The following is a 25,045-nucleotide window of genomic DNA, read 5'->3' on the forward strand; positions in this document are numbered from 1 at the left end:
GCACAAGGAGCAGTCAATCAGCTACTGCCCATTTTCCACTCCGGCTCAATCTGGCAAAGTTAATGGTACAGCAAAGAGATAATGTTAACCACAAAGATATCAGGCAACAAAGATCAACCACAATTGGGTAAATGACAGAACACCAAATTTTTATTGACTTTTTAAAATAAATTTAGAGTACCCAATTATCTTTATCCAATTAAGGGTCAATTTAATGTGGTCAATGTACCTACCCTGCACATCTTTTTGGGTTGTGAAGGCGAGACCCACGCAAACACAGGGAGGGTGTGCAAACCCCACACGGACAGTGACCCGGGGCCAGGATCGAACCAAGGTCCTCGGCGCTGTGAAGCAGCAATGCTAACCACTGCACCACCGTGCTGCCCACAAATTGTTATTGATAACATTATAAAAGACACAATTTAAAATTATTCCGTGCCGCATCACATCAGAGGCCATCAGCAGAATTCTCTTTTCCTGATACCAAATGTTGACGCTGGGGCAGGATTCGCAGACTTCGATGATAGCAAAACTGGTGCCGCACCTGGGCCAATTGACTGACTGTTGAGGGGCTAGCACCGGCACCACGTGAAACACGATCGATTCCAATGAGAAACGGTGCAGGACTCGCGATTGACATTCTGGAGGCTGACAAGCTGCAGCCGTTTACACACTTCATTCCCCACACACTCAACCCAGCCAAGATGGCACTGATGGGTCGGCTGGGGCCAGAGGGGGAATCCGCCCCGGTGGAGGCAGAGAATCAGGAAGGACCCGGAGAATACAGGGTTAGGCCCGCTAACGATATGCCAAGGGTGTTTCCTGTACGTGCAGAATGGAAGGCATTGACGCCGCTGTCGAGGCACCAGAGAATTGCGTTTTGGCATGAAACCGGTACCGCCACGATTTCGGTGGAAAAACCGATTCTCTGCCCAATCGCATTTCCCTATTCCAGCATCAGCTGACGGAAAATCCCACCCCATATCCCAGATTCTTTTTGGAGGTGATTCCCCGGCTGCACCCATCGCAAATCCGGTTTTGGGCCTCTCTCGGCATTCTCCCTCCACAGCAGAATTTGCGCCGGGCACCAAACTGTTTCCGATGCTCCCAGCTCACATCAACTGGTGTGATCATTTAAACATGCAAGATCTGTTTTAAGCCGAATTCTTCCTTTCCAACTCTTGCAATTCTCCCACCGGCCAGCACGTGAAGCTGGCCCGAATCAACACTGGTCTCCACAAACGGAGTGTTCGTTTGAGATCAGGGCGCTCTTTAAAAATGGCACCAGATCTTTGTGGAGCCAGGCCTGCTGGCATCTTCAGGCCACACGCACCTCACTCAGGGCACAGTTCACCCCAACCTGCAAAAGAAACTTCTGAAGAACAAATCAAATTATTTTTGAAAATCTTTTTGGCCGGCATCTTGATTTCATGTACTGGAAATAAACTTGGAGAGATAATGGGGTCTGAACTTCTGTGGAGTGGCAATCAAAGTTGGGCTGCCACTCCACCCAGTCACTTGCCTCGAAATCCAGCTGTTCCTTTCTCACTCGATATTCCGACTCTGGCTGGGCGAGAACTGTATAGGGGAGGGCGTTCCCAAGATCTTCAGTAGGTAAAGTAGTCATGCCCCCCCCTTTATAAAAAAATTACATTAGCTGCCGTAAAGCAGGTAAGTTTAAAGCTCCAGCCACTTTCAGAAGCAAGGTAGGTGGGTTTATAAGTTAAATGGGTAGTATTGATGGTGGTGGTGGTGGTGGTGGTGGGGGGGGGGGGGGGGGGGGGGGGGGGGCGGCGGCGGGAGGAGAAAAGAGTTGGTCAGGGAGGTGGGTAGTCAGGTTGTTTGGCCAGGGTGGTTCAGGTGATCTGTGGGGGGGAGGGGGGAGAGAGAGAGAGAGAGAGAGAGAGAGAGAGATTTAGTCAGGTTGGGGGTGTGGAGGTCGATTGGTCAGTGGAGGAGGTTGGATGTTAAAGCGTATTGACAGCTGCTCAGTGGAACCTGGAGGTGGTCAGTGCAGGGGTGGGAGGATTTTCAGGTGGTCCGAGGAGCCAGTACTATAGTTACCAGGAATTGGAAGTGGTTTTAATTCTAACTTTTCCTGGGTAACTTTTACTATATGTCAGTCAGAACCCTATCTGAAGTTTTGGACAGCTGATTGCAATGGGCAATTGATGGACAATGCTTCCCTGCAGACGTGAAGGGCCAGGGGTGTGCCCAAGGCATCTTGGGGGTACCCCACAGTTATGACATGTGGAAGCTCAGAAGTTGCAGGCTATTACATTTTTTTAAAATTTAAGCTATAAAACAGCACTTTTTGTATTTAATAGACCTTGAGCAATGTGTTTTCATTAGAGGCTTAAGAGAAGCCTGAGCTCCAAGTTTCTAAATGAATCACTATCAGCTAGCATGCTGCAACTTGCATCCAAAACAGATTTATTTAGTTTTGCTACGTGCAGCAAAACTGGCCATTCATGAGCATGCCAGAACTCGCTGCTTATGATCTCAACCAAAGGTCATGAAAAATGAGAAACCCTAGGGAAAACAATGGATGGTAAAAATTTGTTTTTGTTAAAAGTATCAGGACAAAGTGAACCATTCCTGACTTTTCTTTGAACCAACTTCAAAAGCAAGCAGATGTATAGCCCCATGCAAACTACAGACCGCAGGTTTGGTGCAAAATGAAAGGATACAGCTGAAGAGAATATAGACGAGTGCTTAAAAACACTACTCTTGAGCAGTAGTTGGTCCTTCTAATCTGATCCACCGCTGTTCAATAGGTCATATCTGATCTGCTTCAGCTCAAATGTTCCATCCTATCCACATATCCAATGATCCTGTTAATATCTATCAACTTAGTCCTCTGGCATAGAGAATTCCAAAGAGTCACAAGCCAATGAAGACGTTTTTGATCCGAGTCCTAAATGGACTCTGATTCCGAGATATGATCCTGAGTTCCATGGTAAACTGAAACAGCTTTTCAACATCTCCCCTGTCAAGCCCCTAAGCATGTTATACGATTCAATGAGATTGCCTCGCATTCTTCTAAATTCCAGAGAATACAAACCCATTCAAGACTGGATGGCAATTACTCAAAAGAGGTTTGTCACATTCTCATGCAATTTAAAGGCTACGTTAGCTGCATTTCTCTTATTTAAACTTAAAAACTCAAAATAAACTACAGAACATTTAGAAAGATTATACCATTGTTCAAGTTTGGAGGAATACAACTGAATTTAAACATTATACTTTTGGTATATATTTGGTAGCGTGGAATGATGCAGATTATTGTTGTTTTCTGATGTTTTATGTATTTTTTTGATCTTTACTATTAAAACCCACACCATAAACAGTTGCAGGATTACAGTGGAGCTGTTCCTCCACATTACATGGAGATTTTACATATTTACCCAAGTGTGATCTGTAAAGAAACCAATTTATCAGCACTAGGTTGAATACTATAGAGATTTCACCAAAAAGCTCATGGAAGTTATAGCTTAAGGTACGTCTAGTGCAAACTGAGAGGAGAATGATGCATATAAAGGTTATGCATGCAACTTGCTCCTTCCCAAATTTTTACATCACCGTTTACTTGTACTCAGATAATATGTGCATCTGGGTGAAAATGCAGAGGAAACGCGAGGTTTTCATCAAAGGTTGCAGGAGTACAGTTTCTGATGACTACCTCACCCCAAGTACCACGAGTGCATTTAGTGATCCTTATCCCATCCAGTACAATTCAATAACTCTCCATAAACGTGAATACACGCTCATTCGCCCTCTACTTCAGCAATGTTGTTTAGTCAACCCAGGGGGATTCTAGTGTGACCTTTCTCAGCATTTTCAAATTTGCAGTGTACGTTATCCTATTGATTAAAAAAATAGAAACTATAGAAAAGTTACCTAAAATAAAAATACGCAGTTCAGTCATCAAAACAAATTTCAACTATGAACTTGTTTATCAGGTGAACAATCCAGAGACAACATTTTGCCATGTCTCTATTTACAGAACTGTAGCAATTGTACTAATTTAAAATGTACCTTAAGACTAACGCAAGGAGGGAAAAGGCTGAAAGGAACTGCTTTTGGAATGATTAAGACAGACATTTATTTGTGTACATGCACATAATTATAGATACATTTAAACATTTATAAATGAAGGCATTTTCATGGAGGCAACCATCCAAACAGCTACATGAAAAGCATTTTTGTCCCCGATTCAATAAGTAGTTAATAATTAGCAGTTAAAACTTTTCATTACGTTTGCAAAAAAAATCCAGCTGTTGCTGCTCTGTAATTTGGTTCCATTGATTCGACTGTCAAAATCACGCTTTGAATTCACCCATCAGGTTAGTGATTCTGAAAGGGAAGGAAATTTAATAGCTATTACAAAGTGCATTTAAACAGTGCAATTTTATACTGTGAAAGCAGCAAGTGAACAGTAGCACCTTGGTCAAAGACTGATCTGAAGGGCAGCATTATTGTCCTTTCATGTGGGGCTGAATTCAGCAGAATTTCAGCACAGCAGATCGTTCAGCCAATCGTGCCCACCCCCTTGCGAATTAACACTGCTGCTGTCTATCCTTACTCAGCTTTTTGCTTTTGCTGCATCTCTTGCAATATTTTTCTTTAAGTACTCATCTAACTCTCTCTGAGATGTTGTGATCGACTTGATTGGTACTGCAGTGGGCTAGCATCTGGCACTGCAGTGGGCTAGCATCTCAGGTCACGAGCTCAAACTTCGCCAAGATAAACTGTGAAACTAAATTTAAGAAATCTGGTAAATTTGCAGGTTAACACCAAGAACAAAAGTGACCATTAAAGCTGACAGATTATCTTTAAAAACCCAGCTGCTTCATTGTCCTTCAGGAAGGCAAGCTAACCAGTCCAGCCCAGTTAGGCCAACACATAGCTCCACACGATGCAACCTAGCTAGTTGTTCAGGCATACAACAAACACATCACAATAAAGATGGTTTGTTGCTCTACTAGCATTGTGCAACCAGAGATAAATATTTAAAAATCCTACTCGAATATGAAAGAAATGCCCACACATGATGACAGCCAGTTCAACCTCACCATAAGTTCGCTTGACTGATCCAACAAATCGGATTTGACACGCTCCTTTTCTGATATGCAGTACTGGATGAGAACTTCACCTCTAACTTAATATTGGGAAGACTGAAGCCATTGTCCTCAGTCTTTGCTACCAACTCTGTCCCCTAGCCACTGACGTCTCAATATTGGGACAACTTTCCTAGGACAGGAAAAGATGGAGATTAAAATTTTTTTTTTTTTTTTTTTTAATAGAGTACCCAAATTTTTTTCCAATTAAGGGGCAATTTAGCGTGGCCAATTCACCTACCCTGCACATCTTTGGGTTGTGGGGATGGACCCACGCAGGCACGGGGAGAATGTGCAAGCTCCACACAGATAGTGACCCGGGGCTGGGGTGGAACCCGGGTCCTCAGTGCATGAGGCAGCAGCGTATCGCCGAGATGGAGAGGAGATTTGATAAGAGATTTTCAAAATTATGAGGGTCTGGGCAGAATGGACAGGGGAAAACTGTTCCCACGGTTGGAAGGATCGAGAACAAGAGGACATAGATTTAAGATAAATGGCAAAAGAAGCAATGGAGTCTGGTTTGACTGGAATGTGCAGCCTGAGAGTGTGGTGAAGGCAAAGTTAACTGAGGCATTCAAGAGGAAGTTGGATTCGTATTTGAAAACGGTTATGGGGAGAAGGGCACAAGGTGGGTTGCCCATTCGGAAAGGCTGAGCAGACGCAACGGGCCAAATTGTTTCCTTCTGTGCTGAAACAATTCAGTGGTCCCTCTCTCTGTCGGAGGATTTGCAACTTTGGTCTCTGACCCAGAGATGACTTCCAACCACACAATCACTGCACCATCAAGACTGTCTACTTTCACCACCATAACATCACCCAGACCTATCCTCATTTATGTCTTTGTTACCCCTAGATTTGACTATTCCAATGCCTCCCATCTCTACCCAGCATAAACACAAGCTCATACAAATGCTCTGCTGTCTATATCCTAATTCAGACCAAGTACCCTTCACCCATTACCCCGGTGTTTATTTACCTACATTGTGTCTGGACTTGTAACGCCTGATTTGGTAACACTTCAATGTTAAAATTATTTTTGTTGTTTTCAAATCTCTCCATGACCTTGCCCCTTCCTATCTCTACAACCTCCTCTGGCCCTTAAATCCTCAGATATCTGCATTCCTCTGATTCTAACCTCCTGGGCATCCTGGATATTAACATTTTTTTTTATATTTAAAAAAAGAGTATCCAATTCTTTTTTTCCAATTAAGGGGCAATTTAGCATGGCCAATTCACCTACCCTGCACATCTTTCTTGCGATGTGGGGATGAGACCCACGCAGACACGAAAACTCCACACGGATAGTGACCCGGGGCCAGGATTGAACCCGGGTCCTCAGTGCCATAGCCAGCAGTGCTAACCAATGCGCCACCATGCTGCCCAAACATCCCAGCTTTTAATCGATTCACCCACTGGCTGCCTACCTGCAGCTGTCTAAGCCAACAGGTTTAAATTCCCTCCCCAAATTTCTCTGCTTCTTAGGTTCATTAAAACCAAGCCAAGTTTCGGTCACTTGTCCTAATGAATGCTTATATGTTTTGGTGTCTGCTCTGAAGTGCATTAGACATTTTGCTATGGTGAAGGTGATATATAAATGCAAGTTATGGTCGTTTCCTGGATTTCAGCTTGAGGGATGCAAGCTACTGATGTGTGCCTGAGAGGGTCGGAACGTTGTGGGGGCAAAGAAGGTGCAGTTCACCCGAGGCTGGAATTAAGAACCTCACCACAGCAATACAGAAGAAGCCACATTTGACCTGGAAACACCAACATTGAGTTCAAAGAATTTTATTTCCAAATAGGGCATTCTCAAACACAAACATGCCTTGATGAAGTTGCACAATTTGATGCTACAGGGTCAGATGTCCTTGTGGTGTTCCTACCTCGAACTTGCTGAAGAATTAGAAAATCAAGAAATTCTCAATGTATCACATAAATACAATGTGTCCTAATCTTTCTGAAAAACAAGAGATAATTCTGAAGGGGGAACCAGACCTTAAAAAATATCAATTGTATCTACATGATTTGCTACAGTAATTCCTGTCCTTATCTTTCAAAAGAACCTTCTTTTGCAGGACCTTTGCACAAAGGAGCTGAGTTTGTGGCAAAGGACAGGCTTCCTTTCCGGTTAACAGCAACGAAGGCCCAGAGGGAAGAGAAAATCAGAGATAGAGTTTCCGTTCTTCATTCTGCTGTGCCGCCCGACACTGAGTTTAAGCCTGCAATGGGGCTTACGGTTGCCGAATGGAAGGCATAGTGTGCAGACTTAATGGGTGGAAGGAAATTAAAATGAGAGAAAGAATAACGTGGATGAATTAGGGAAGGAGCAGCCACCGAGGCTGGTTTGGGGTCCGTGATATTCCATCTCCTCCTGCACTACGAGGACCATTTAGTTCTCCAAGACGGATGCGTAATACATGTAGAAACACTTGTGCAGGTCAAAAACACATTAGCGGGCAGCACGGTGGCACAGTGGTTAGCACTGCTGACTCACGGCACCGAGGTCCCAGGTTCGATCCCGGCTCTGGGTCACTATCTGTGTGGAGTTTGCACATTCTGGAAGGGGAGCAGAGACTGAAGGGCAAGCGCGGGGGGGGGGGGGGGGGGGGGGTGTCGAGGGATCCCCTGAGGGACAGAGTCGCTGCGGACTCTCGGGGAGCGGCGCAGGAAACCGATAGCAGCAGCAACCAAGGGGGTGGGGGAGGGTTAGAGCCACGTTAGTTTAGTTGAACACGTGGGGCATGGCAAACAGAGTTGATAGGGGAAATGTTTTGTTAACATGTTTATTCTTTCCCACTGTTTGTTTTCACTATGTTAAGACCCTTTGCATAGGCCCTGTGATCTCTCTGGAAATGTTACAAATTTGTTTTAAATAAAAAAATATATTAAAAAAAAAAGGGTTTGCACATTCTCCCAGTGTTTGTGTCCCAAAGATGTGCAGGGTAGGTGAATTGGCTACGCTAAATTGCCCCTTAATGAATTGGGTACTCTAAATTTATATTTAAAAAACACCAGCAATAATTATCTTAACATTTCCAAGTCTGTCGGACCAAAATATCAATGTAGCCATCTGCCCGCACGTAATGCCATGCCTGATAACATCTTTAGAATACTGATTTTGTAAACCAGATACAGCACCTTTTTGAAGAATATACATTAATTAACACTGCTAAATGTCATGGGCTCAGTCATCGTGCAACACGGTGATGCTATCTATGATTAAGTAACGTAGTTTAGTTTGGCTGTTTGAATTTGACATACTGCATAATGTCAGGCATGCAATCACCTTCAGGGTCTTTCCACAGAAGGAAGCCTCCATTTGTTCAATCCCAAGAGCCAAAGTAAAACTGCACAGAGACATCATCCCTATAGTCAAACACAATGTGTAACACATCCAGGACAAATAAATGAAAAAAATGAAATGAAAATCGCTTATTGTCACAAGTAGGCTTCAAATGAAGTTACTGTGAAAAGCCCCTAGTCGCCACATTCCGGCGCCTGTTCGGGGAGGCTGGTACGGGAATTGAACCGTGCTGCTGGCCTGCCTTGGTCTGCTTTAAAAGCCAGCGATTTAGCCCAGTGTGCTAAACAATGTGCTAAACAAAAGCTCTAGGCTATTAACCTAATGTGATAATTTATAGCAATTAATAAATTTAGGTTTAGGCGCTTGTGAGAAGAGTGTCTGAAGTATCTACATAATTGAGAAAAAGATTCTTATAATCTCTAACCTTGCTTTAGATATGTAAATGTAGGACTAAGCCCTACCTTCACTGTCAATTAAATAACTGGGTGACACCTACATGGTACAGGCCTTGAAGGACCACAAGCATTAGTTTTAAAATAAAAGCAGCAGAAATCTAAACTCCTTTCACATTTGAAAAAAAAAACTTGCGTGCTAAATTAGGAGGCACTACAAGAGCATTCGGAGCCCTCGGCTAGGGAGAATAAAAACGATAAAACACCCAACATGCACAGACTAGACTGAGTTGAGTCACGAGGCTTCACAATATTAAACAGCCTTCCAAATTTTACTCACAAAACTGACACTTGAGCAGTAGTTACCCTTCTGAACAAAGGTAGGTAGAAAGCAGCGAAAAAACAGTTGTCGTCAACAACAGTACTACCATTTAAAATGTGAGCTGGAGTTTACATTAGCAAGATGAGGCAACAGAGGCCTTGTGAGTGAAGACTATCTAGAAAGATTATGTCATGTGCATCCTTGATAGTGATGCTGATTAGAACAAGTGTGTCACCTCACAAATTTCTGTCCTGGAGTTAAGTACACAGTATAAATAGCTCCCCACAGCAGCACGTGGCATAGTGGTTAGCATTGCTGCCTTACAGAGCCACGGTCCCAGGTTCGAATCCCGGCCCTGGGTCAGTGTGTGTGGAGTTTGCACATTCTCCCCATGTCTGTATGGGTTTCACCCCCCACAACCCAAAAATGTGCAGGTTAGGTGGATTGGCCATGCTAAATTGCCCCTTAATTGGAAATAAAATAATTGGGTACTCTAATCCCGTACCAGCCTCCCCAAACTGGCGCCGGAATGTGGCGACTAGGGGCTTTTCACAGTAACTTCATTTGAAGTCTACTTGTGACAAGAAGCGATTTTCATTTTCATTAAATTTATAAAAATTAATAAATAGCTCCCTACAGCCACCCAAAAGCTGGCAATTCACTCTGAAATCGTTCTATCTTGTTTTTGAAATGTTATTTCTTTCTCAGAGTGACAAAGACATGCGCTGAGTGGAAAGGGCAGGTCCTTAATCCACCTCTTCGCTTGCTCCAAAAAACAATTCAAATTGAATCCAATTCATGGTCCCCACAAAAGAGACACCTTAGATCCAAGCAGACAAGAACAGGCATTACACCTGATCTCACACTGGATCCTCGCCACTTTTTGTTTTGCGAAAGTACACTTTATTCATAAAATAAAGAACATTACAAACATTTCAAAGCAGCCATCACACAAAGTGCGTAAAGGGCTAAATCGCTGGCTTTGAAAGCAGACCAAGGCAGGCCAGCAGCACAGTTCAATTCCCGTAACAGTCTCCCCGAACCGGCGCCGGAATGTGGCGACTAGGGGCTTTTCACAGTAACTTCATTTGAAGTCTACTTGTGACAATAAGCGATTTTCATTTCATTGTTCCGAACCACTTCTATGACCTCCTTATCCAAGGTTTCAGCACCATTCCCCGACCAGACAGATGGCCCAAATAGGTCGAGCTCTGCCCATACCACCTCCTTGAATGGGTCAATTAAGGCACTCTGCAGCACCTCGATCATTGCCCCAGCTAAGTCATTGCAGACAAGTTACATATATTTTCAATGTAAAAGGTGTTGTATATCTACAGGTACGAGGGCAGCAAGTCAGCCTCTTGCTGCCCCCTTGATTTGCAACCCCCTCCCCTGCCCTTCCCCTCACACGCACTGTGAGAAGTTCTCCACCTCTAGTTAGTATTTCTGTGACATGTTTAATTCAAGTTAATAGTGGATAGAGATACTCTGGAACAGATTGCACCACCCCTCAGTATTACATTTCATGCATAATCCAAACCATTGTCCTCATTTTACTTACATATCAATGCTTTCCCCACTTCAAATGCATCATTAAAGAACTCCTATAAAAGGCATGGAATTACAATTACGAAGTTTATAACATTACTATATTTTGAGGCTGTAAATTTAAATTTAGGATCAATGAAGGTTTAATGTGACCTGTTCTAAGTATGCCTCACAGAAAGGCTGGATGGTTTGGTTGTTAGCGATCAAAGGAAGGATTAGATTATTTTACTGAGAAGGTGGTGCAAGATATTTATCTGCGGAGACAATAACAGTAATCTGAGTTTGCAATGAATAGACTCAGAGTCTTTCAAGTCCAAGAAAGAGGTTATGGACATCAGGACATAAACCATCCATTATTTCCACGATGAAAGGGAGTTGGGATCAAGGACAGCTAATTACCATTTTACCTGGATGCAAGGTTAATGTGTTTCACGTTGTCATGGGGAGGGTGGCAGAGGAAGCCATTTTTTAGATCAAATTACAGGCTTCCCTCCTGATTAATGAATGTCACGACAGAGAAAGGCTGCTTGGCTTTGCTGGCTACCACAGCTGAATGTGGGAGGGGGGCAGCCTCTAGTTGAAGAGGTGCAGCCTTCAGCCTTCTAAAGATTCCGTAAAGTTTGTTCTGGCATGACAAGGATAGAGGATTGTGTCCCAGGGGTGGTACACGACGACCAGACAGGGTTTGTAAAGGGGAGACAATTGAATGCCAATGTACGAAGGCTGCTGGGGGTGATGATGATGCCCCCACCGGAGGGGGAGGCAGAGATAGTGGTGGCGATGGATGCAGAGAAGGCATTAGATAGGGTGGAGTGGGACTATCTGTGGGAGGTGCTGGAGAGATTTGGGTTTGGGGAGGCATTCATTAGATGGGTTAGACTCTTGTATGGGGCCCCGGTGGCAAGCGTCGTTACAAACAGCCAAAGATCGTGATACTTTCGATTACATAGGGGTACAAGACAAGGGTTCCCCCTGTCCCCGTTACTGTTCGCGTTGGCAATTGAACCATTGGCCATAGCGCTGAGGGATTCTAAGAGGTGGAGGGGGGTGCTTAGAGGGGGGAAGAGGAACATCGAGTGTCACTATATGCAGATGACTTACTGCTATATGTGGCGGACCCGGTAGAGGGGATGCCAGAGGTAATGCAGATACTCAGAGTTTGGTGAGTTCTCGGGATACAAATTAAATATGGGAAAGAGTGAGCTTTTTGTGATGTACCCCGGGGAACAGGGCAGGGGGATAGATGCTCTGCCACTGAGGAGAGTGGCAAGGAACTTTCGATACCTGGGGATTCAGGTGGCCAGGAACTGGGGAACCCTACATAAACTTAACCTGACGCGACTGGTAGAGCAGATGGAGGAGGACTTTACGAGGTGGGATATGGTGCCCCTGTCATTGGCGGGCAGAGTACAGGCGGTTAAAATGGTGGTCCTGCCGAGATTTCTTTTCGTGTTTCAGTGCCTCCCCATCCTGATTACAAAGGCCTTTTTCAAAAAAATAGACAGGAGTATTATGGGCTTTGTGTGGGCGGGAAAGACCCCGAGGGTAAGGAGGGGGTTCCTGCAGCGCAGTAGGAACAGAGGGTGATTGGCACTGCCGAGTCCGAGTGACTACTATTGGGCCGCTAATGTGTCGATGGTCTGTAAGTGGATGAGGGAAGAAGAAGGTGCGGCATGGAAAAAGTTGGAGATGGCGTCCTGTAAGGGAACGAGTCTAAAAGCGCTGGTGACGGCACCGCTGCCGTTCTCCCCGAAAAGGTACACCACAAACCCAGTGGTGGTGGCAACCTTGAAGATCTGGGGGCAGTGGAGACGACACAGGGGAGTGACGGGTGCCTCGGTGTAGTCCCCGATAAGGAATATCCACAGGTTCGTCCCGGGGAGGATAGATGGGGGATTTCAATGTTGGCAGCGAGCAGGAATTAGGAAGCTGAAGGACCTGTTTGTAGACGGGACGTTTGCGAGTCTGGGAGCATTGGAAGAAAAATATAAGCTGCCACCAGAGAATGCTTTCCGATACATGCAAGTGAGGGCATTTACGAGGCAACAGGCGAGGGAATTTCCGCAGCTCCCGACGCAAGGGATCCAGGATAGAGTGATTTCGGGGGCATGGGTTGGAGAAGGTAAAGTGTCCGAAATATACAGGGAGATGAGAGACGGGGGGGAGGCGATGGTAGAGGAGCTGAAGGGAAAATGGGAAGAGGAGCTGGGGGAAGAGATCGAGGAGGGGCTGTGGGCAGATGCCCTAAGTAGGGTAAATTCTTCGTCCTCGTGTGCCAGGCTTAGCCTGAATCAATTTAAGGTTCTACACAGAGCGCATATGACGGGAGCAAGACTGAGCAGGTTTTTCGGGGTGGAGGATAGATGTGGAAGGTGCTCAGGAAGCCCGGCGAACCACACTCACATGTTCTGGTCGTGTCCGACACTGCATGAGTTCTGGAAGGGTATGGCAAGAGTGATTTCAAAGGTGGTGGGGGTCCGGGTCAAACCAGGCTGGGGGTTAGCTATATTTGGGGTTGCAGAAGAACCGGGAGTGCAGGAGGCGAAAGAGGCCAACGTCTTGGCCTTTGTGTCCCTAGTAGCCCAGCGAAGGATTCTACTTATGTGGAAGGAAGCGAAGCCCCCTGGCATGGAGGCCTGGATAAATGACATGGCAGGGTTCATAAGACTGGAACGAATAAAATATGCGTTAAGAGGATCGGCTCAGGGGTTCACCAGGCGGTGGCAACCGTTCCTTGACTATCTCGCAGAACGATAATGGAAAAACAGAAAAGACAGCAGCAGCAACCCCGGGGGGGAGGGGGGGGAAAAGAGTACTATCCCGTGTTTTTGTTTTTTTGCCAGTTGTTGATATTTGCTTTTTGGTTTATCTCTTTTTTCATTTGTTGTTAGTTTAATATATTATTTAAATAACGTTTAATGTATATTCCTTTAATAAGTTGTAAAAACGGAAAATTTCTGTTTGAAAAATGTCAATAAAATATATTTAAAAAAAAAAAAAAGTTTGCATGGTCAGTTGAGGAAGAATAGTCAGAACAAGATGATTTAAGCAACACTCTGATAAACTGAGGAAAGTGCCTGGAGACTGTCACTAAATTACTACTCAGCGAAATTACAGGAACCCATTGAAAACTGGGGGCAACTGTGGGCTGCGGGCTATGAGAATGTAATTCCACTGACTGTGTGATATATATGAAAGGGGAATGCGCTGCTCCTCCGTAGTTTAAAACATAAATAGTGTTTAGTCAAAATGCTTTTTCTTTATAAATTTAGAGTATCCAATTCCTTTTTCGCCAATTAAGGGGCAATTTAGCATGGCCAATTCACCTACCCTGCACATCTTTGGGTCGTGGGGGCGAGACCCACGCAGACATGGGAAGAATGTGCAAACTGCACACAGACAGTGACCTGGGACCAGGATCGAACCTCGGTGCCTTGAGGCAGCAGTGGCAACCACTACACCATGGTGCTGCCCCGAGTCAAAGTGCATTTAATCATTTGTTACATTGAAATTTCTGGCTTATTTTTAAATCTTATCGGTTGCTTATCAGAGATTGTAACAATAGCTTTCAAAGACAAATTGTAAGAATACTTTTTTTGAAAGTCCAGACAGCTGGGTAGAAATTCTAAGTGTCACGTATTTGTGCAGAAACATTGACAATGTGTAGGTTCTGTACGTTGCAGAATTCTTCCCGTAACATCTATTTACCTCTCTAGTTACACAGACTACCAGATGCGTTCTACTTTTCTCCAACATATTGTACATCTTTTCCGGTCTTTTTCAGGCGTTCTGTAAGCACCTCCACACTGTGCTTAGATTCAATGAAAACTTTTTTGTTGGGAAGGTCAATGTCAAACTGCACATCTGCAAATTTTAAAACATAGCAGATCATTTTATTTTACCTGCATAATCTTTAAAAGAAATCAAAAAGCAGACAATAAACACTGTGTAATTGGTATGCGAGGAGAAAACTCTTGCTCCGGTGACTGTGACTCTATACATTTCATCTTTTGATGAAGATTTTGTCCAAATCAATGTCAACTATGTCGACTTCAACAGTACCTCCCAGCCCTCCAACCGCTACCACCAGAGTCATGGGATCATCATCACTCTCCACATTCCCTCAAAGTCATACATTATTCCTGACTTGAACATAGATAGAAAATAGGAGGGCATTCAGCCCTTCGGGCCTGCTCCGCCATTCGTTGTGATCATAGTTGATCATCAAGTTCAATACCCTGGTCCCACCTTCGCCCCATATCCCTTGATGCCTTTAGCCCGAAGAGCTTAATCTAATTTCTTCTCTGAATCACGCAACGTTTTGCCTCAACTACTGTCTGTGGTATCTTTTACCAGTTTCACCACTCTCTGGGTGAAGAAATCTCTCCCTCACCTCAGTCCTGAAAGATTTAATCCTTACCCTCAACCATGACCCCTAGTTCTAGACTCCCCCACCATTGGGGACATTCTTTCTGAATCTGAAACCAAAAGAGAAAATGCTGGAAAATCTCAGCAGCTCTGGTAGCATCTGTAAGGAGAGAAAAGTGCTAACTTTTGTATTTCTGAATCTGCCCTGTCCAATCCTGTTAGAATTTTATAAGTTTCAATGAGATCCCCTCTCACTCTTCTAAACTCCAATGAATATAATCCAAATCAACTTATTCTCTCCTCATATGACAGTCCCACCATCCATGAAACCAGCCTGGTAAACCTGTGCTGCACTCCCTCCATAGCAACATCTTTCCTCAGATAAGGACACCAAAACTGCACACAATACTCCAGGTGTGGCCTCACCAATGTCCTATACAATTGTCCTATACATCTCTATTCCTTTACTCAAATCCTCTTGCTACAGAGGTCAGCTTGCCATTTGCCTTCTTTATTCCCTGCTGTACCTGCGAACTTACTTTCAGCGACTGATGCACGAGGACACCAAGGTCTCGCTGAGTATCCACCTCTCTCAATTTACACCCATTCAAGTAATCTGGCTTCCTATTTTTGCTACCAAACCGGATAACCTCAATTTATCCACATTACGCTGCATCTGCCATGCATATGCCCACTCACTCAGCCTGTCCCAATTCTGCTGAAGTATCTCTGCATCCTGCTCACAGCTCATCCTCCCATCCAATTTTATATCATCTTCAAATTTGGAGATAATACATTTAGTTCCCTCGTCCAAATCATTAATATATAATGTGAACAGTTGGGGATCCTAGAGTAGAACCCTGCGGTGCCCTACTTGTCACTGCCTGCCAACTGGAAAAAGACCCATTTATTCCAAACTTTTGCTTCCTGTCGGCTAACCAGCTTTCTATCCATCTTAAGACACTACCTGCAATCCCATGCAATTTAACTTTACATAGTAATCTGCTCTATGACACCTTGTCAAAAGCCTTCTGAAAGTCTAAATAAACCACATCCACTGGTTCTCCCTGGTCAACTCTACTAGTTACATCTTCAAAGAATTCTTGCAGATTTGTCAAGCATGATTCCCCTTTTGTAAATCCATGCTATGTCAGATTATGCCACTGCTTTCCATATGCTGTGCTATGAACTCCAGCAACTTCCCTACTACTGACAATAGGCTCACTGGTCTATAGTTCCCCATTATCTCTCTACCCCACTTTTGAATAGCGGGGTTATATTAACTACCCTCCAATCTGTAGGAACCATTCCAGAGTCCAAAGAAATTTGTAAAATGACCACCAATGGATCTACTATTTCTTGGGCCACTTCCTTTAGTACTCTGGGATGAAGATTATCAACCCGAGAGATTTATCTGCCTTCAATCCCATTAATTTCCCCAAAACCATTTCTCAACTAATACTAATGTCCTTCAGCACCTCACTGAAACTTGTGTTTCTCAGAACGTCCGGTATATTAATGTCTTCCTTTGTGGTAGCACAGTGGTTAGCACTGTTGTTTCACAGCGCTAGGGTCCCAGGTTCGATTCCCGGCTTGGGTCACTGCCTGTGCGGAGTCTGCATGTTCTTCCCGTGTCTGCGTGGGTTTCCTCTGGTTTCCTCCCACAGGTCCCGAAAGACGCGCTGTAAGGTGAATTGGGCATTCTGAATTCTCCCTCTGTGTAACCGAACAGGCGCCAGAATGTGACGACTCGGGGATTTTCACAGTAACTTCATTGCAGGATTAATGTAAGCCTACTTGTGACAATAAAGATTATTATTCTGAAGACAAGAAGCAAAGTACAAATTTAGTTCCAAAGCCATTTGTTTGTACCCTGTTATGAATTCCCGCGTTTGACTATAAAGGGGCTTCCATTAGTTTTTGATCAATCTTTTTCTCTTTACAGACCGATAAAAACGTTCAGTCAGTTTTCATGTTCCCTGCCAGCTTACTTTCATATTGTATTTTCCCCAACTTAATCAATTCCTTTGGCCACCTTTGCTAAATTTAAAATGGTCCCAATCATCAGGTCTATTGCTTTTTCTAGTTAATTTGTATGCTTCTTCTTGAATCTAATACTATCTCTAATTTCCTTTGTGCGCCATGGTTTGGAGACTATTTCCTTTCTACTCTTGCGCCAATAAGAATAAACAACTTTTGGAGTTCATCTACTTGTTCCTTGAATGCCTGCCGTTGCCTGTCCACTGCCCTTCCTTTCAGTACTGTTTCCCAGTTCACCATAGCTACCTCATACATTCATAATTACTTTTATTGAGGTTCAGGACCCTGGTCTCAGAATCAACAACCTCACTACCCACCTTGATAAAGAATTCTATCATACTGTGGTCACTCATTCCGAAGGGTTCTCTCACAACTAGATTGCCAACTAATCTCATTGCACAACACCCAGTCCAAGATGGTCTAGTCCCTTTTTGTTTCCTCAACGTGTTAGTCTAGAAAACCATCCCGTACACACTCCAGAAATTCCTCCGCTATTGTACTGTGACTAATTTAACTCGCCCAATCTATCCAGATTAAAGTCACCCACAATCACAGATGTCCCTTTATCACATGCATCTCTGATTTCCTGTCTAATGCTATTCCCAACATTACCACTGTAGTTTGGCGACCTCTATACCACCACTACAAATGTGTTTTGCCCCTTGATGTTTCTTAACTCGACCCATACAGATTGCACATCATCTGTGCCAATATCTTTCCTCAATATTGTAACAATATCTTCTGTAATCAAAAATGCCATTCCACGCCGGGTGCGGCGATGACCAGCTAAGTCGCACGTTTCATCAGCTCCCGGTGGAAAGGACTTTTGGGCTCTTAATAGGAGCCCCAACGGCAATTTTAACGGCTAAAAACACTGTGCGGTAAATCAGAAGGGAATCCCCCCTGGACACGGATGGAAAAAGGAGAGGAATGTGGCCGGATTGCGGTGGATCCTCTAGAGCAGCGGCCAGGAAGGCAGGCACAAAGCAAGATGGCGTCGGAAGGAGGCAGTTTAATATGGGGCCCTGACCAACAAGAGTTCCTGCGGCGTTATGTGGAAGAACTTAAAAAGGAGATGAAGAAGGAGCTGTTGGCCCCGATATTACAGGCGATTGAAGGGCTAAAGGAGGAGCAAAAGACCCAGGAGCAGGAGCTTCGGGTCGTGAAGGCAAAGGCTGCTGAGTATGAGGACGACATACAGGGCCTGGTGGTGAAGACAGAGATGCACGAGGTACAACACAAAAGGTGTGTGGAAAGGCTGGAGGTGCTGGAGAATAATGCGAGGAGGAAGAATTTAAGGATTCTTGGTCTTCCCGAAGGTGCAGAAGGGGCGGACATCGGGGCATATGTGAGCACGATGCTGCACTCGTTAATGGGATTGGAGGCCCCGACGGGCCCGTTGGAGGTGGAGGGAGCGTATCGAGTTATGGCACGAAGACCGAGGGCTGGAGAAATCCCTCGAGCCATAGTGGTGAGATTTCTCCGATATAAGGACAGAGAGGTGGTCCTCAGATGGGCAAAGAAAACTCGGAGCAGTAGGTGGGAGAACGTGGTGACCCGCGTATATCAAGATTGGAGTGCGGAGGTGGCGAGAAGGAGGGCAAGCTTTAATCGGGCCAAGGCGGTGCTGCACAAAAGGAAGGTTAAGTTTGGAATGCTGCAGCCAGCAAGACTGTGGGTCACACATCAAGGGAAACACCACTACTTTGAAACGGCAGAAGAGGCGTGGACATTTATTGTCGAGGAGAAACTGGAATAAGCGGGCTAGAAAAAGAACGTTTGGGACAAAGTGGTGGGGTGAATATGTGGGGTGAAGAGGGGGGGGAAAGGGGGAAAGATGATTTCCCAAGTTGTTAATCCTGCGACCCTGTAACTTTTCTCTCTTCCCCATGTCGTGGGGGAGGGAGGATGAGGAGCTGGGGGCGCCGGCCATTGGGGGCGGGGCCAAATGGGAAGCGCGGGCTTTGTTCCCGCGCTATGGTAATCATGGCGGAAACAGGGAAGCAGGAAGGAGGGGGCCTTGCACAGTGGGAGCCGAGGTCACGGGGGGAAGCCGAGGTCGGCCAGAGTTTGCTGACTTCTGTGAGTAACATGGGGGGGTGCAATTACGCTTGTGAGGGATCTAGCGGGGGGGGGGGGGGGGGGGGGGGGGGGGGGGGGGAGGTTATCTGGGTTGCTGCTGCTGGGGAGCAGGGGGAGCTGGTATGGGGTGGGGTGGTCGGGGGGGGGAGGGCGCCGTTGGGGGGAGATACGGCTACGTGGGAACCGGGTGAGGAGCTGGATTGAAAAAGGAGATGGCTAGTCGACAAGGGGGGGGGGGTAAAAGAGCCCCCCAACCCGGCTGATCACGTGGAATGTGAGAGGGCTGAACGGGCCGATAAAGTGGGCACGGGTACTCGCACACCTAAAGAAACTTAAAGCAGATGTGGTTATGCTGCAGGAGACGCATCTGAAACTGATAGACCAGGTCAGACTACGCAAAGGATGGGTGGGGCAGGTGTTTCATTCGGGGCTAGACGCAAAAAACAGGGGGGTGGCTATACTAGTGGGGAAGCGGGTAATGTTTGAGGCAAAGACCATAGTGGCGGATAGTGGGGGCAGATACGTGATGGTGAGTGGCAAATTGCAAGGGGAGGCAGTGGTCTTAGTGAACGTATATGCCCTGAACTGGGATGATGCCAACTTTATGAGGCGTATGTTAGGACGTATCCCGGACCTAGAGGTGGGGAAGTTGGTAATGGGTGGAGATTTTAATACGGTGCTGGACCCAGGGCTGGACAGATCGAGGTCCAGGACCGGAAGGAGGCCGGCTGCAGCTAGGGTGCTTAAGGACTTTATGGAGCAGATGGGAGGAGTAGACCCCTGGAGATTTAGTAGACCTAGGAGTAAGGAGTTTTCGTTTTTCTCCTATGTCCACAAAGTTTATTCACGGATAGACTTTTTTGTTTTGGGAAGGGCACTGATCCCGAAGGTGACAGGGACGGAGTACACGGCTATAGCTATTTCGGATCCCGCTCCACATTGGGTGGACCTGGAGATAGGGGAGGAAAAAGAACAGCGTCCACCCTGGAGAATGGACATGGGATTATTGGCAGATGAGGGTGTGTGTTTAAGGGTGAGGGGGTGTATTGAAAGGTACTTGGAACTCAATGATAATGGGGAGGTCCAGGTGGGAGTGGTCTGGGAGGCACTGAAGGCAGTGGTTAGAGGGGAGCTGATATCTATTAGGGCACATAAAGGAAAGCAGGAGGGTAGGGAAAGGGAGCGGTTGTTGAAAGAACTTCTGAGGGTGGACAGACAATATGCGGAGGCACCGGAGGAGGGACTGTACAGGGAAAGGCAAAGGCTACATGTAGAATTTGACTTGTTGACTACGGGTAATGCAGAGGCACAATGGAGGAAGGCACAGGGTGTACAGTACGAATATGGGGAGAAGGCGAACAGGTTGCTGGCCCACCAACTGAGGAAAAGGGGAGCAGCGAGGGAGATAGGGGGGGGTGAGAGATGTGGAGGGAGAGATGGAGCGGGGAGCGGAGAGAGTGAATGGAGTGTTCAAGGCATTTTATGAAAGATTATATGAAGCTCAGCCCCCCGATGGGAAGGAGAGAATGATGTGCTTTCTGGATCAGCTGGAATTTCCTAAGGTGGAGGAGCAGGAGAGGGCGGGACTGGGAGCACAGATTGAGATGGAGGAAGTAGTGAAAGGGATTGGGAGCATGCAGGCGGGGAAGGCCCCAGGACCAGACGGATTCCCAGTTGAATTCTATAGGAAATATATGGACTTGCTGACCCCGCTACTGATGAGAACCTTTAATGAGGCGAGGGAAAGGGGGCAGCTGCCCCCGACTATGTCAGAGGCAACGATATCGCTCCTCCTAAAGAAGGAAAAAGACCCGCTGCAATGCGGGTCCTATAGGCCTATTTCCCTCCTGAATGTGGACGCCCAGATTCTGGCCAAGGTAATGGCAACGAGGATAGAGGATTGTGTCCCGGGGATGGTTCATGAGGACCAAACTGGGTTTGTGAAGGGGAGACAGCTGAATACAAATATACGGAGGCTGCTAGGGGTAATGATGATGCCCCCACCAGAGTGGGAAGCGGAGATAGCGGTGGCGATGGATGCCGAGAAAGCATTTGATAGAGTGGAGTGGGATTATTTGTGGGAGGTGCTGAGGAGATTTGGCTTTGGAGATGGGTATATCAGATGGGTACAGTTGCTGTATAGGGCCCCGATGGCGAGCGTGGTCACGAATGGACGGGGGTCTGATTATTTTCGGCTCCATAGAGGGACGAGGCAGGGATGTCCTCTGTCCCCGTTATTGTTTGCACTGGCGATTGAGCCCCTGGCCATAGCATTGAGGGGTTCCAGGAAGTGGAGGGGAGTACTCAGGGGAGGAGAAGAACACCGGGTATCTCTGTATGCGGATGATTTGTTGCTATATGTGGCGGACCCGGCGGAGGGGATGCCAGAGATAATGCGGATACTTGGGGAGTTTGGGGATTTTTCAGGGTATAAATTGAACATGGGGAAAAGTGAGTTGTTTGTGGTGCATCCAGGGGAGCAGAGCAGAGAAAAAGAGGATTTACCGTTGAGGAAGGTAACAAGGGACTTTCGGTACTTGGGGATCCAGATAGCCAAGAATTGGGGTACATTACATAGGCTTAACTTAACGCGGTTGGTGGAACAGATGGAGGAGGACTTTAAGAGATGGGACATGGTGTCCCTGTCACTGGCAGGGAGGGTGCAGGCGGTTAAAATGGTGGTCCTCCCGAGATTCCTTTTTGTGTTTCAGTGCCTCCCGGTGGTGGTCACGAAGGCTTTTTTCAAAAGAATCGAGAAGAGTATTATGAGTTTTGTGTGGGCCGGGAAGACCCCGAGAGTGAGGAGGGGATTTTTGCAGCGTAGTAGGGACGGGGGGGGGGGGGGGGGCTGGCACTACCGAGCCTAAGTGAGTACTACTGGGCTGCCAATATTTCAATGGTGTGTAAGTGGATGGGAGAAGAGGAGGGAGCGGCGTGGAAGAGATTGGAGAGGGCGTCCTGCAGGGGGACTAGCCTACAAGCTATGGTGACGGCACCGTTGCCGTTCTCACCAAAGAAATACACCACAAGCCCGGTGGTGGTGGCTACATTGAAAATTTGGGGGAAGTGGAGACGGCATAGGGGAAAGACGGGAGCCTCGGTACGGTCCCCGATAAGAAATAAGCATAGGTTTGTTCCGGGGAGAATGGATGGGGGATTTGGAGCATGGCAAAGAGCAGGGGTAGCACAATTGAGAGATCTGTTCGTAGATGGGACGTTTGCGAGTCTGGGAGCGCTGACGGAAAAATATGGGTTGCCCCAAGGGAATGTATTTCGGTATATGCAACTGAGGGCTTTTGCGAGGCAACAGGTGAGGGAATTCCCGAAGTTCCCGACGCAGGAGGTGCAGGATAGAGTGATCTCAGAGACATGGGTGGGGGATGGTAAGGTGTCGGACATATATAGGGAAATGAGGGACGAGGGGGAGATCATGGTAGATGAGCTGAAAGGGAAATGGGAAGGAGAGCTGGGGGAGGAGATTGAGGAGGGGCTGTGGGCTGATGCCCTACGTAGGGTAAACTCATCATCCTCGTGTGCCAGGCTAAGCCTGATACAATTTAAGGTGTTACACAGGGCGCATATGACTGGAGCACGGCTCAGTAAATTTTTTGGGATAGAGGATAGGTGTGCGAGATGCTCGAGAAGCCCAGCGAATCACACCCACATGTTCTGGTCATGCCCGGCACTACAGGGATTTTGGGTGGGGGTGGCAAAGGTGCTTTCGAAGGTGGTGGGGGTCCAGGTCGAACCAAGCTGGGGGTTGGCTATATTTGGGGTTGCAGAAGATCCGGGAGTGCAGGAGGCGAGAGAGGCTGATGTTTTGGCCTTTGCGTCCCTAGTAGCCTGGCGCAGGAAATTGTTAATGTGGAAGGAAGCCAAACCCCCGGGTGTGGAGACCTGGATAAACGACATGGCAGGGTTTATAAAGTTAGAACGGATTAAGTTCGTACTAAGGGGTTCGGCTCAAGGGTTCACCAGGCGGTGGCAGCCGTTCGTCGACTACCTCACAGAAAGATAGAGGGAATGGAAAAGAAGAAGACAACAGCAGCAACCGGGGGGGGGGGGGAAGAATCGGACGGACTCTCAGGGATGTTATTGTATATGTATAGGCACTTGTTTTAGGCAATGTATATTGGACTGTTGGATTGTATCTTTGGAGAGTATTTATTTTTGACCAGGCAGTTGCCATTTAGTTTGGTTTTTGTTTCTGTTCAGATATTATTTATTTATTTGTTTAAAACTGGCCACTGTTATTTATATTGCTTTATTGTTGTTTAAAAGAAACACTACGTACTGTTATGTTTGGCCAAAAAATCTTGAATAAAATATATTTAAAAAATAAAAATTAAAAAAATTCCATTCCACCACCTTTTCCTTCACATACACACCTTCACTGTTGCTGAGTCAAACTCAAAAGCAGTTCCCTAACAAACACGATTGGTATCATCCCCAACCCAAAGACTGTGGGGATTCAAAGAACAAAGTACAGCACAGGAGCAGGCCCTTTGGCCCTCCCAAGCCTGTGCCGACCATGCTGCCCGTCTAAACTAAAATCTTCTACACTTCCGGGGTCCGTATCCCTCTATTCCCATCCTATTCAAGTATTTGTCAGGATGCCCCTTAAACGTCACTATCGTTCCAGGCACCCACTACCTTCTGTGTAAAAACAACTTACCTCGTACATCTCCTCTAAACTTTGCCCCTTAAACCTATGCCCCCTAGTAATTGACCCCGCTACCCTGGGAAAAAGTCTCTGACTATCCACCCTGTCTATGCCCCTCATATCAGGTCGCCCCTCTTATCAGGTCAACCTCCGTCGTCCCAGTGAGAACAAACCGAGTTTATTCAACCTCTCCTCATAGCTAATGCCCTCCATACCAGGCAACATCCTGGTAAATATCTTCTGCACCCTCTCTAAAGCCTCCACATTCTTCTGGTAGTGTGGCGACCAGAATTGAACACTATACTCCAAGTGTGGCCTAACTAAGGTTCTATACAGCTGCAACGTGACTTGCCAATTTTTATACTCAATGCCCTGGCCAATGAAGGCAAGCATGCCGTATGCCTTCTTGACTACCTTCTCCACCTGTGTTGCCTCTTTCAGTGATCTGTGGACCTGTACACCTAGATCTCTCTGACTTTCAATACTCTTGAGGGTTCTACCATTCACTCTATATTCCCTATCTGTATTAGACCTTCCAAAATGCATTACCTCACATTTGTCCGGATTAAACTCCATCTGCCATCTCTCCGCCCAAGTCCCCAAACAATCTAAATCCTGCTGCATCCTCTGACAGTCCTCATCGCTATCCGCAATTCCACCAATCTATGTCGTCCGCAAACTTACTAATCAGACCAGTTACATTTTCCTCCAAATCATTTATATATACTACGAACCGCAAAGGTCCCAGCACTGATCCCTGCGGAACACCACGAGTCACAGCCCTCCAATCAGAAAAGCACCCTTCCATTGCTACTCTCTGCCTTCTATGACCTAGCCAGTTCTGTATCCAACTTGCCAGCTCACCTCTGATCCGCTTTGATTCAAAGCAGGAGCCTATCATCTTCTCTGAGCAATTCAGGTTAGACAATAATTTATTGCCTTACCTGCGCTGAATACATCCCCAGAACATATTGTCATAGTTCTTACACAGCCATGCTAAGTACTCAATGGGATGGATGACTGGATGGGAGTCAGCGTGTGGATTCACATATGAAGGATGATCCATCAAGAGGCCCAAGCATATACTCACCCACCTCCCACCGACCCTCCTTACTTAAAAATTTACACATCCTGGCAATGACTGCACTATAGGCAGGCTTCATCTCATGACTGAACCAGCTACCGCAACAAGCAGCAGCCGAGACTTAA

The 25,045-nt window shown here is 46.2% G+C and overlaps 1 protein-coding gene across 4 annotated transcripts in view; it reads right to left on the bottom strand.

Annotated features, from left to right (window-relative positions):
- Window positions 1–4,080: 4,080 nt before the first annotated feature.
- atox1 (antioxidant 1 copper chaperone) overlaps window positions 4,081–25,045 on the bottom strand; it is a 37,019-nt gene continuing 16,054 nt past the window's right edge. For 2 of the 4 annotated variants that reach the window (XM_072512606.1, XM_072512605.1), the window contains exons 3-4: window positions 14,392–14,547; window positions 4,081–4,356 (exon numbers count right to left, since the gene is read on the bottom strand). In XM_072512606.1, coding sequence (XP_072368707.1) covers window positions 14,423–14,547 — 125 coding nt within the window. In that variant the 3' untranslated portion in view covers window positions 4,081–4,356; window positions 14,392–14,422. Of the gene's footprint in view, window positions 4,357–8,403; window positions 8,484–10,696; window positions 10,740–14,391; window positions 14,548–25,045 lie in introns of all 4 variants that reach the window. The other 2 variants (XR_011948387.1, XR_011948386.1) reach the window with 2 other exon arrangements.

The sequence above is a fragment of the Scyliorhinus torazame genome, chromosome 7 (genome assembly GCF_047496885.1).
Source record: "Scyliorhinus torazame isolate Kashiwa2021f chromosome 7, sScyTor2.1, whole genome shotgun sequence".
In the NCBI taxonomy this organism is placed as follows: Eukaryota; Metazoa; Chordata; class Chondrichthyes; order Carcharhiniformes; family Scyliorhinidae; genus Scyliorhinus; species Scyliorhinus torazame.